The 12338-nt window shown below is 54.7% G+C and overlaps 3 protein-coding genes across 3 annotated transcripts; 2 read left to right on the top strand and 1 right to left on the bottom strand.

The window, feature by feature from the left end:
* Positions 1-155: 155 nt before the first annotated feature.
* APL5 (AP-3 complex subunit delta) lies at positions 156-5627 on the bottom strand (the record flags this gene model as incomplete). Its single annotated transcript, XM_062876037.1, has 5 exons — positions 3423-5627; positions 3250-3368; positions 2613-3193; positions 2329-2557; positions 156-2275 (listed from the first exon to the last, which is right to left on the bottom strand). Coding segments are annotated over exons 1-5 (3051 nt in total). The 5' UTR covers positions 3425-5627.
* Positions 3885-6694, top strand: oca3 (Inositol phosphatase SIW14). The gene is given in 5 exon segments (XM_062876038.1): positions 3885-4489; positions 4565-4771; positions 4827-4985; positions 5041-5561; positions 5572-6694. 4 exon segments carry the CDS (start codon positions 4115-4117, stop codon positions 5278-5280), a joined length of 981 nt encoding a protein of 326 aa, XP_062734592.1. The 5' UTR covers positions 3885-4114; the 3' UTR covers positions 5281-5561; positions 5572-6694.
* A 2104-nt stretch (positions 6695-8798) lies between these two features.
* On the top strand, positions 8799-11501 carry QC761_203130 (uncharacterized protein; the record flags this gene model as incomplete). The annotated part of the gene is made up of 1 exon (XM_062876039.1): positions 8799-11501. One exon carries the CDS (start codon positions 8799-8801, stop codon positions 11499-11501), a length of 2703 nt encoding a protein of 900 aa, XP_062734593.1.
* Positions 11502-12338: the final 837 nt, after the last annotated feature.

Consider the following 12338-nt stretch of genomic DNA (forward strand, 5'->3'; position numbering starts at 1 on the left):
GATTCTGTGGGACGAGAAGGTGGTCTCCACCAGGGGAAATAGAAAACCATCTCTCGATATACACGACAAGAAAGGCGCATCGCATTGATATTCTCATATCAATACTAACCATAACCATGCTTCTTTATTAACCCCCCTCAAAGCTGTATCTACCACTACTCCCCATCTGGGCCATCCCCTTCATCCAACTTCACCACCCTCGCCGCCTTCTTCTTCTTCTTCGTCACCCCCCCCTCCCCCCCTCCCCCCTCAACCTTCTTCTTTTTCTTCTTCACCACCCCCTCCTCCCCCTCATCCGCCTTCAAAACCGTCTTTGTCTTCTTCTTCTTCTTCTTCACAACCGCCACCCCCTCGCTCGGCACCCCCTGCGCAACTTGAATCCTCTCATTCGCCCTCTGCATCTCCAACCTCAACCTCTGCACCTCCTTCATCGCCAGCGCCATCTCCGCCTCCTCCTTCTGCTGCCTCTCGTGCGCAAACCCATCGTCCGGCCTCTGCTCATCCGTCAAGCTCAACCCGCCCAGCACGCTAGAGTTAAACTGCAACAGACTCTTCTGCTTAGGCTTCTTGGCCGTCTTGGAGAGATTAAAACTATCAGAGTTATTCTCCGAGTCATAGCCCGGACGAGCAGCACCCCCAGGAGTAGAGACACCGCTATTGCCACCACTACCACCGAGCGTTTCGTCCGCTTCAATGACAATCTTCTGGCGGGCTTGTCGCGGGTGTTGAGATTGTTGATGCCTGGACGGCCCCGAGACGGAAAGTTTCTCCAAATCAAGTGACATGATTGGGATGGCGTCAATGTCGAGATCCGGCCCGTTTTCTTTTTGGAGAATGTTGTGAATTGGTGTCGAGGTACCCGTGCGGCTTGATGACGTGTCCGGAATGTAAAACGGATCATCCTTGTTACGCTCCCTCCTCTCCGCCTTTCTCCTCGCAACAATGTCCGCGTCGAGGTAACTTTCCTCTCCTGCTTGCTGGTAGGAACTGCCGACTTCTTCTGTGGCATCAACCAGCCTCTCGATGGCAGGGCCGCTGTAGATGCTGGTTGGCGCTGGGCGCTGGTTGTAATACACCTCAAACTCATCATCACCCTGTGTAGGAAGCATCAGCGAGTCTGCCTGTGAAAGCAGGCTGCCCAAGTTGGGATGAATGGGCTCGTCAAGGTCCAGTCCTGATGGGATAGGGACATTGTACTGCGCCCCCGGTGCGACCGAGTTCAGCTCCCATCCCGTGAACAGTGATGGAATGGCCTGTGTAAGAAGCAAAGGTGCGTCTTGCTGAATCTCGTCTGTGGATGGCGCTTGTCCAGACGCGGCTTCGGCGGTGAGTCTGAGAAGCTCAATAAACTCGACCGCTCGTTCCTGGACTTCTAGGTAAGGATGTAGCGCAAATGGCTCGAGTATGTGAATAACCCGCGCCATCAGCAACGATAGTGATGACTTTCTCTCGGGGGTCCACAACGCCCGATCATCCCCGGCAACATGGGCAAAAAGCTTGGGAATCGACTGGAGGCATGTTGCCAACCCCTCAGGATAGTCAACTCGGGGCACGAGACCAAGCATGTTCCTCAACGTATTGTCAGGTGACAAGAGCTGGAAAGCGTACTCTCCCACCACAAATGCCAACGGCTTCAGGGCGCCAGTGACCACTGGCCGTGAAGAAACCGTGTCAGTGCTGAGACGCGAGATAATCAACTCTGCAGCGCGCACAGCAGCAGGCCTCACAGCTTTGACCTTTACGGCCACGTTCCTGAGTTCGTTTCCAATCCTCTCCGAGATATCGACTGACTTGGGTGACGAAGAACTGTCCGAGTCGAGATCCCGAGGGCTCGGAGGCGGAGCAATGCGGACGAGCTGGGTCAGGACATCGATATACCAGTCAAAGTCGATCACGTTAGCGTAGTTGTTCTGAGAGCACATGCCCAGTATCCGACCGATCACGTCGATGGTGTAGTCGTCTGGCAAAGGGGCCGTTTGCTCTTGTGACTTGGCACGCCGTCCAGAACCATCTTCACTGGAGTCGTCCAGATCCTCTTGTCCGTCTTGTTGCTGTGCCAGAGCACTCGACGAGGCTTTGAGCTGCCTCATCAGCCGGCTGACAATGGACAGCAAGTTGTCACTGCTGACCATCCCTTGCACGAGGTCAAGTGCCTTGATTCGGATGGAGATATCCGCGCTGTCAATGCATTCCAGGATAACATCTTCCTGTTGGGCAACAAGCATTGGATGAGTGGTGACAATCCTGTTGAAGGCCAGCAGAGCAACATACTTCACTGATCGCCCTCGTGTCAGCCGAGTCCTACAATCCGATGAAAAAGCCACTCACAGTTCGGGTCACTGTAGAATGACACCATGCCCCTGAGCTTGGACACGCATAGTGAGGCAACTTCTTCCCGGGCAGAGAAATCTTCACCGTCACCCAAAATGCCACCCTGAATGATACCGTTAATGCATTCATACAGGAGAGACATGGCAGGTGTAGTTTTGACGAGGTTGGTTAATGGCGGCAGCAGCTTTCGGACCAGGCGAGGCTCGAGGGGAGTCAAAGTCGCAAACTGGACGCAGGTTAGACAAGGAACTGAGGTGCAGGATGTCATATAGGCGTCCTACAAGTTTAATGAGCTTGATGGCCATCCAGTTATTCCCGCCATCCACCAGCAATTCAAACAGCCGCGGTGCCAGCGGGAGGAAATCCTGCGGTCTCCTCCATCCCAGCTCACACACCACGTTGACAATAGCAGCCGTCACACTCGGGTCCTCGTCCTTGTCCATCAACCGCTCTTTGATCTTGGGCCATGCTGCACGTAGCGCCTCGGGATAAACCAGTGCTAGTCGGTAAAGAGTGACCACTGTCTTCTTTTTTATGGACGCGTGGGAGTGGGTGAGTCGTGGTAGCAAATCCCCTAGCAGTGAGAGAGCTAATGACGGGGTTACTAGATGTGGCAGCGCGACGATCGGAAGTGTTATTGTCGTCGGGTGGGAAGAAGCGAGGTCCTTCTTCAGCAAGTTTGTAGCCATCATCAGGACATCGGTATCGGGACGGAAACTCTGGACAGCCCCCAGATATCCAACTCGCTTCTGGTGGTATTTTTGCGACGACATAACCTCCAGTACGTGGAAGGAGGCCCAGGACATGTCGTGGCCGTTCATCTCAAGGTAGATTAATTTGAGCAAGGCAGTGGCCTTGAGGTCTACGTCCGAGATCAGCTTGAGCGTCCAAGAGATTGACTGTGTGGAGGAGACGAACCCATATCTGGGCTTCTTATTTCAGACCGGCATTCTTTCAGACAATTTTGAAGGTATTCCTTCTCGTTTCCCTTGTGATTGCGCAGACCTCTAATGAGGTCGTACAGTGATTTCTCGAACCTGCACCACGTCAGCACCACTCATGCTTCCAAGCATATGGCAAGACCGACATACATGGCTGTGGTTTTGTGATGTCAAAGGTGTATATGTCCAATACCTTATTCGTATGCGCCTGCGTGGGAAGACTCGAGGTTGAATATCGCGAAGCTTAGCTCGACGATCCGCGGTTCCTGGATTCGGGATTGAATGGCGGGGATGCAGGGGGCACCGTGTTGTGTTGTCGCGGGCTTCAGCGGCGGAAAGGAGCCTTGTAGGATCTGTGAAGGAGGGACGATGTAGGGATGGCAAGATTCGTAGAGGGCATCTTGGTTTGGTCGTCGTTAATCAGCTCGCAGGCGATTCTGCGCAGTGTTTCGTGGGCTTGCGCAACTCTCAACAAAGTTCCAGGGCAGTCTGATGCTGTCGTTGCACCTCCAGGTGGCCCCAAGGTGGGTTGGCCGCACGTCACCATACAGTGCATTCCAGCGGGCAGGGAACCCGGCCTGGCACTGTATTCGGGGCGGAACAAGCTCCCACCGCGGCCAAAACTGACAGGGAAGGCCCGAGCTCTGAACCACATGAAGGTCTTGGCGGTTATTAGAGGTCCCCACTCTCCACATCCCATCCCGTCGTCAAGTGGTTTGTTACATTCTGTGTTCCTGAATTCCATCATCAATCGTCAACCCAACGACAACACATTCAACAACAGACCCGACCCTATCCAAGACACATTCCCACCGAATATCTAATCTAATCTAATCGAATCAATGGCACCGTCCCTCATCCGCTCGCCGGTCCAGCTGCCACCGGCCGAGGCATTGGCCCTCTCTCAGCAAGCTCCTGTCGTCCTCCAGACCTCTCCGAGCACCGTGTCATCATCCGCCCTGGGTTCATTGTTTTCCGCCACCGAGAAGCCCGAGCTATGGATACAATACGAGAACTTGATTCTTTCCTGTCTCCGAACTGGCGACGACAGGGCGGCACAAGAATGCTACGATCGACTTGCTGCTCGTTTCGGAAACAATGACCGAGTCAAGGCGCTGGGAGGGCTCATCAAGGAGGCCCAGGCCCAAAATAATGGCGAGTTGGAAAAGGTTCTGAAGGAGTACGACCAGATGCTCGAGGAGAACAACACCAATCTCGTTCGTGAACCACACTTTCCCTTCCTGCTGTGCTATCCATCCAAGATTGGCCAGGAACTAATCCCGTCTCCACAGCCTATCATGAAGAGACGTATTGCCCTCCTTCGATCCATGGGCCGCCTCTCGGATGCGGGCTCAGCCCTGGTGCAGCTTCTTGATTTCTCCCCGACCGATTCCGAGGCTTGGTCTGAGCTGTCGGATCTCTACTTTTCTCAGGGGTTGTACCCACAAGCGATCTACGCCATGGAAGAGGTCCTGATCCTGGCTCCAAACGCATGGAATGTACGCAATGCCACGGTGAAACAGTCTAAGCCCTATGCTAACGGGTCCCCTTCAGGTACATGCCCGACTAGGCGAACTGCAATACATGGCCGCCACTGCTTCGGGTGCCACCGGTGCACCCTATCAGAAGCAGATGGCAGAGGCCATCAAGCGTTTCTCGCGCAGCATTGAGTTGTGCGACAATTATCTGCGAGGTTATTATGGCTTGAAACTGGTTAGATATGCCGTTGGAACTGCCAAGACAATATGATTGCTGACCCCTTTTCCAGGTCACAAAGAGATTGTTGAAGGACAATGCCAAGCCGGCAAAGCAGTCTGACGATGAAGACTTCCCTCTCCCAGATTCCAACACCATTGAGCGGCTGAATGAACTGGCCACAGCCAAGTTGGCCGAGATTGTCCGACACAGCAGTGGGCAAGACCGCGGTTGGAGGGGGTATGACGCCGCCGAGGTCGCAGCAGCGCGGGAGCTCCTCTCCGAGGATGCGCCCTCGGGGATGGAGAGGTGATTTCTTGCTCGGACCAAAGAAACAACGGCATCGCGACAATACCCAGTGACGCGTTCGAAACTCGCAGACAACGTGAGTCACGATGGCTGCCGGCTAGATGAGGAGCTGCTTCTGCAATGCAGTGGACACACTGTCGCGTTCGACATTCAACCCCAGGATTATTGGTGCATTCTTACAACTGCTTTGCTATTAGCCGAGGTGGTGGGTCTTGGGCAGGAAGACGTATGAGCACCGGCACCCAACGTGGCTCCAGTCAAGCAAACGGGATGCATCTGAGCTGTGTGTGTGTGTGTGTGTGTGTGTGCGGGTGGGGCACTTGCGATGCGGCCCTTTGGAGCCCAACCGGAATGCGGCTCGATTACTCTTGCAGACCTGCTTCTTTCTCCCGATCATTCGCCGGCCACTTTGGGCACAAAAAAACCAGAGCCACCGGTCTAGTCTGAGCACGAGGAGGATCGCGCGGCCCAGAAGGGAAACGCCGGTACCTGGCTGGAGCAACGTCAATGGTTGCTCTATGACCTAATGATGCAGCGTTGCAAGGAACCCGGACGCCTTCTTCTGCTGTCCTTGAAGCCTTGAAGCCTTAGCCAGAAGGGTCTCTGCAGGACATGTTGACGTGTCGGTCGCCAGAGTTTTGGTTTTGGGTACGGACTGAGTTGTCGATGCTGTGGGCTGTGGGCTGCGGGTTAGCAGAGCGAGAAACAGAGTAGAATCGAAAAAGGCAAATGGAGAAAAGGGTCGACATGGCCTATATCTAAGACCACATTGTCTACGCGGTGCCTCTTGCGCAAGCTCCTCTACAAACAAACCCCTGCTTTCCTGTCACGAACCGACAAACGAAAATCGAGATCCGGCGCATGCCGTTTGATTGCGTTGCGAAGCTGTTGCTTGATGGTTCGCATCCCTGTGCACGCATTCTTGTTTGAACTCAACGCACGTACAGATAGGCAACCTATCCATCGAGAGCACCGGATCCCTTCGTTGCGGGAGTAGGGTCGAGGATGTATGCACCTAGCGGGTGATGATTCTGTCATTCATGCCTCACCCATCCATCTTCTCGTTGATGGCTGCTAGGCGTGGGAGAACCGGAAGGAAGAAGGACTCACCGCCTGACGAATGCGGCTTGGGGCCGACGTTGCAAGCTGGCATCGGGCTCCGGGGTCTTCCCGGTACGGGCAGCCAGCAAAGAGCTGCACACAATCCGAGAGCCCGGCCGATTAGCCCAGTGACAGGCCACCGTTTGGATGTGTACGGCCAAGATGGGATCAAGTCAGGGTGTGTAAGGGGTTTCCTGTAGGCAACACAACGCTCCGCCCTCCTGTTTAGTGCTACTGCAGCTCGAGTTGTCCCCTAGCATTTCTAATTCAGCCTACCCGGGCGTACATACACTTTATTCGCATTGCCTTGCCTGCTGCTGCTTGCTTCCTACCATGGTGCTGTGTCGTGTCTCTAACCACTGACCACAAAGCAAACACACACATACATGCGGACAGAACAACATCTCAACGTGGACGAACTTTTCTTTTTTCTTTTTTTCTTCTCTTGCGTCCGCCTGCTTGACTGATCGGCCCGCGCACTGACAACACAGAAGACATATCAAAACTTCCCATTTCCACCCTCCGATTCTGTCCCACAGAAACACCCTCACGAGCTACAAAGATACCTGCCGCAGTCCAACGCCGCACACTCGCATCTCTCGCACCACACCATCCACGGTTACATAATCTAATCATAGCCTTACCGCAACTGAGCACTCGACGACGAAGACGTTGAGCAACGCTCGACGAGGACGCATTTGCCGCCAATCCCACCGACACTGCGGGAACACTGAAACCACCCCCAACCAAATCATAGCCTTGTTTGCTTGCTTTAAGGTATGGGTAATTCTCTCGTCTTATTCTCATTGCATGCTTTTGTTGGATCACTTCTCTTTTTATCCATGATCGGTCCCTCCTGGGGCTGCACCAAGCACGGTGGCCATTCCTTTGTTCTTCATGAACGGCCATGCAGACCAACCGGGTGTTGAGTCGATGCCCTACAGGAACAGGAAACAACTGCACTGGACAGCCTTGGCAGTTAGATCGTCATGGGCAATACCACAGTCATCATCACCGAGAGGACGGGAATGGGGGAGGCAAACTTGCCCCGTCAACCCTGTGCATAGTTGAGCACCTGATGATGATCATGATGATGATGAGGGTGGTGAGGGCGGTAAGCAGTGGTGGTGGTGGTGGTGTTTAACGGTTCACAGCCCTGGGCCCGTTTCCACTGCCGTCGCGGGGATTCCACGTTCCATTTATCGTCAAGGTCGTCTCGAGCCGAGAGAACCCCTCACTGACGCTATGCTAGTATTGAGGCTTATACCTACCTCTCTTACCTTGGCGCCCGTGCTGCGTCCCGAGCCCTTGACAGACAAGAGTGTGAGTTGCGGTTCGTGTTTCTCTCCTGGCGCGGTCAGCGGTCACGAGTGTTACCCACCACAGGCCTGTCTGGTCTGGCCCGACACTGGCTTACACTACTACAAGATAGAGAAGCACATACACAAGCAGAATAAAGGTGGGTTGCCCGGCCCCCTCCCCCTCTTCCTATATCTTGGTGTTCTCCCCCTCCTTTCCACAGATATTCCCGTCCTCTCCTTTCCAGAGTGCTGGGCCCATCATTACACACGCTGTCCCCTCTCCCTCTCTTCCCTCTCTCCTTTCCCCCTTAACCCTCGCCCTCACCCTCACCCTCCTCACCTTGGTCGCGATGGCGAATGAACTGGGCTAGACGGCAGTCCACTTTCTTTCGTCGTCGCACTGAGAGAGACAGGGCCTGGCTCACTCACACAGCAGCCCCTCATTGTGGATCTGATCTAGGCGTTTTGTGCATACCGTTCCCTGCCGCTGACCGCTGACCACGGACCACCCCTTCCCCCCAGCAAGGACAACTCTCTCAACCCAAGTCCAGTCACAAACCAACCCGATCTCTCCCTTTTTTTTTTTTTTGCGCCCAACCCACTTTATTTATTTTTCGCCCGTGCATTCGTCCCAAGTTCTTCTGCCTCTTTTTTCACCCGAACTGAAAGAAGAGACCCAGATCATCTGAGAGCGATTGCGATTGATACAGCCTACCCCTGACCCGACCAAGCATTTTCCCTCGAGCGTTCTTGTTGAACATCCACCACAGACTCCCCAAGACTCCCCAGACTCCTCCCCCGCTCCCGCTCCCTGCTCTCCACCCACCACCCACTGGCCGGTAGTGCTCAGCCCAGCCCAGCCCACCACGAGACAGCGATAAACGAGAGACGATAACTATAAGAACAAGAATACTGCGCCAATTTCATTCCACTTCAATTACTTGACTCCCACTTTCTCGACACCATCTGTCGCGGATCAAAGGGTGACGGTAACAGATAGGAACCATTCCCAATGTCGTAAGTAGACATACACACACCCTGGCCTGGACGGCTCTGGAATTCCTCAGCCCGTGCCACCGAGAGCTGTGCCGCAACTCACCTATAACACCCCCCTCCAATAATGTGTCCCGGTTTGACTAACCCGTCGCGCCCTGTTTTTCCCCCTCACGTTAGAATAAGAGGACGATCCGTAACAATAAACACACGCAGTCACAGCCACGCTGCAGCATCGACATCTTCAGATTCATACTATACTGACGAGGACTCGTACTCGCAACAAAGCCACGAGTACAGCGAATCGCTCGCTGACGACGACGACGAAGAGGAAGAGGACGACGACGAAGACGAGTGGGGAGGAGAATACGACGACATTGACCCGTCGGATTCTGCATCCACCGCTCACCACGAGCCCTACAAGCGCCCCATTTCCCGAAACCACAGCGGCACCGGCAGACCGCACAGCGGCTCCCGACGTCACCGGCTTCCACCACCCCAGGGACGCCAGTCGGCAAGCTACTACCAGTCACCCCAAGCGCCTCCAATGAGCCTGGACCCCTCGGACGAATACGGTTCGACGTATGGTCGCCCAAGCTATGCCCACGGCCCACCACCGCCCAACAACGTCGGCGCATTCTACGGAAACCGAGGTAACCAACCCCCAGCAGGGTATGCAGCAAGTCACGTAGGCGGTTTCGGCGCAAGTCCATACGGAGCCGGCCAAATGGTTCCCTACGGGGACTATTCGAATCCCTTCGCGCCCATGCGTGGCGCCAACGGGCCCCCTCAAAATGATTACTACAACGATCCCCGCGCACTCGGCCCACATGGTCACCAGCCGGGTCCGGGTCCGCAGCACTACGGACACGGCATGATGGCCCCCTACAACCCCGCCGGAGCGGCGGCCTCCATGTTTTACGGTGCTCACCAGGGCTATGGTGGCATGCCTCCACACATGCAGATGCACATGTATCAAGCACCTCCTCCACCGCCAACAGAAGTCAGCCCCAGACCGACGACACCCGCACCCGCCCCTCCTCCCAAGCCGGCCGAGCCAGACCCGGCTATGCTCAAACTGCAAGCCGAACTGGAAGCCTTCAAGAAGGCCCAGAAAGAAAAGGAAGAAGCGGAAAAGCAAAGGGCAATGGAGGAAAAGATCCGCCAAGACGCCGCAGAGGCCTACCGCCGGCAGATGGAAGAGACTGAACGGCAGAGGAAGAAGGCCGAGGAGGAAGCCGCCGCGGCAAGGAGAAAGGCCGAGGAGGAGGCTGCCAGGCAAAAGATGGAACACGAAAGGCAGCTTGCTCTCGCCAAGGCCGAAGCTGAAAAGGCGACGCTGGAAAGGTTGGAGAAGGAGCGAAGAGAGGCCGAGCAGAGGAGGAAGGAAGCCGAGGAGGAGCGCAAGAGGCTTGAGCGGGAGGCACGCGACAAGTTTGAGGCCGAGATGAGAGCTGCTGAGGAGCGCAGAAGGCGCGAGGCGGAGGCTGCTGCTCTTGCTGAGGCTGAAGCCAAGGCCCGTGTGGAAAGAGCCATCCGTGAGGAGCAGGAGAAGATGGCGGCCAAGATCAAGGCTGAGGAAGAGGCCAAGGCTGCTGCTGCTGCGAAGGCGGCCGAGGAGGCCAAGAAGCTCAAGGAGCTGGAAGAAGAGGCGAAGAAGGCTCTGGAAAGGGCCATCAAGGAGCAGGAGGAGAAGCTCGCGGCTGCTGTCAAGGCGGAGCGCGAGAAGATTGAGGCTGCTCAGAAGGCCGAGGAGGAGGCCAAAGCCGCGGCGGCAAAGAAGGCTGCCGAGGAGGAGGCCTGGAAGAAGAAGCTGGAGCAGGAGGCTCAGATGAAGGCAGAGCTGGAGGCGAGAGAGAAGATTGAGAAGGAGAGGCAGGCTGCCGAGGCGGCTGCTGCTGCCGCCGCCGCGGCAAAGGCCGCCGAGGAGGCCCTCAAGAAGAGGCTGATGGAGGAGGCCAAGGTGAAGGTTGAGGAGGCTGTCATGAAGAAGGAGAAGCCGCCCATCAGGTTTAAGGATGCTGTCGGGCGCAAGTTTAGCTTCCCCTTTCACCTTTGCGCCACTTGGACGGGCATGGAGGAGTTGATCAAGCAGGCCTTCCTTAACATGGAGGTCATTGGCCCTCACGTGCAGGAAGGGCACTACGACTTGATTGGCCCCGACGGCGAAATCATCCTGCCTTCGGTCTGGGAGCGTGTCATCCAGCCCGACTGGGCCGTCACGATGCACATGTGGCCCATGGAGAAGCACCCCCTCCGCATGCAGCACCCGGGTATCCCGCCCCCGGGCATGCAAATGTCTGGCATGCCCCCCGGAATGGGCCGATCCCAACCCCAAGGTGGACACCACGGACATGGGCACCGGCCCTCCCTGGGGATGCCATTCCGGCCACCTTCCCGTCCGACTGGTGGACAAGGCGGACCACCGCCCCCTCCTCCGCCTCCAGGCGGCATGCCATGGCCGCCTGTCGGTGGCGCCATGGGCGGCATACCGATGCCCGGTCAGGGACAACGTATCAGGGTTCCAATGCCCGCACCGAACGGCGCCGTTGTTGTGACGGCGGATCCGCCAAAGGTGAAGAAGTCCAAGGGCGCGCCGACGACGGTGCTGGGGTGGATGGCGGGCAAGCCGACGAAGAGCAGCGGGAAAAAGTATGTTGCAGACTCCTCCCCCCAGATTGTGATATCCAAACCTGTCGTCCCCGAGAAGCACCGAGCACATTATGTGGAGTATGAGTTGAAGTCACGGAGTCGAAGTTTGTCGTTTTACCTTGTCCCCCTGTATCATCATCATTTGTCACGGATATATTTTGAGATGGCACTGTGCTGACGTGTATGGGTGCAACAGGAAGAAATAAGCGTTGAGTTACCCAGACACTATCGAAGATAACATCCCTCGACTTACTCACCCGATATACAACCTTTGTTTCATCAACATTTCTCGCTGGTTTTTTTTTTTATTTTTTATTTTTTATTTTTTTTTGATTTCTTTACTCAGTTTGTGTCTACAGTTTTTTTCTTTTTTTTTTTTTTTCTTTTGGCTTTTTGATACCTTGTCGCCTATTTTTGCCTCGCAGGTTTTTTTTTCTTTCAGTATAACATTTTGAAATTTGGACGGTGGGAGAGATATACGAGGTATGATGGAATATGAGATTTGGATATGACGGAAACGAAACAGATATATGGATGGATGGATGGTCAAGATATGGAGATGGGTATGGAAGATGATGGTGGGTGGCATTAGTTTTTTTTTCTTCTTTTTTTCCCTTCTTCTCTTCGTTTCGGCCCGGCGCAAAAAGCTCAAGCATCACATCATGGTCAAAGCATTTGCAACAAAGCGTGGCGCGACGGGCGATTGGGATATTTTTTTTTGGTTTGGTTTGTGTGGTGGTGGTGTGGTCCTAGATGCTTTTTTTGTGGTCCTTCGTTATTTTCTGCGATCTTCTAGGCTGGTTCGTGTTGTGTTGTTTATTGTTTACTTTTTACGTATTATAAAACAAAAATGAGAAGTACAAAAATTAAAAAGGGTCAAAGATTGTTGTTAATGTTTCGAGCGTTCGGTGTGATTGGTTTGGGTGGTTGAAGGTGTCTATGTGTTGTGTGTGTGCTGGGTATCGCCTGTCTTACTCCTTCGCTTGCTGTCTATCTCTATTGTACATATTTTACA

This window comes from Podospora bellae-mahoneyi, chromosome 2, assembly GCF_035222275.1.
Source record: "Podospora bellae-mahoneyi strain CBS 112042 chromosome 2, whole genome shotgun sequence".
Classification (NCBI taxonomy): domain Eukaryota; kingdom Fungi; phylum Ascomycota; class Sordariomycetes; order Sordariales; family Podosporaceae; genus Podospora; species Podospora bellae-mahoneyi.

Bases quoted from the DNA above. Each gene is read 5' to 3' on its own strand.
- oca3 (XM_062876038.1), top strand. From the start codon at position 4,115: ATGGCACCGTCCCTCATCCGCTCGCCGGTCCAGCTGCCACCGGCCGAG. The intron at 4,772-4,826 runs GTACGCAATGCC...GGTCCCCTTCAG, and splicing joins TGGCTCCAAACGCATGGAAT to GTACATGCCCGACTAGGCGA. The intron at 4,986-5,040 runs GTTAGATATGCC...CCCCTTTTCCAG, and splicing joins GTTATTATGGCTTGAAACTG to GTCACAAAGAGATTGTTGAA.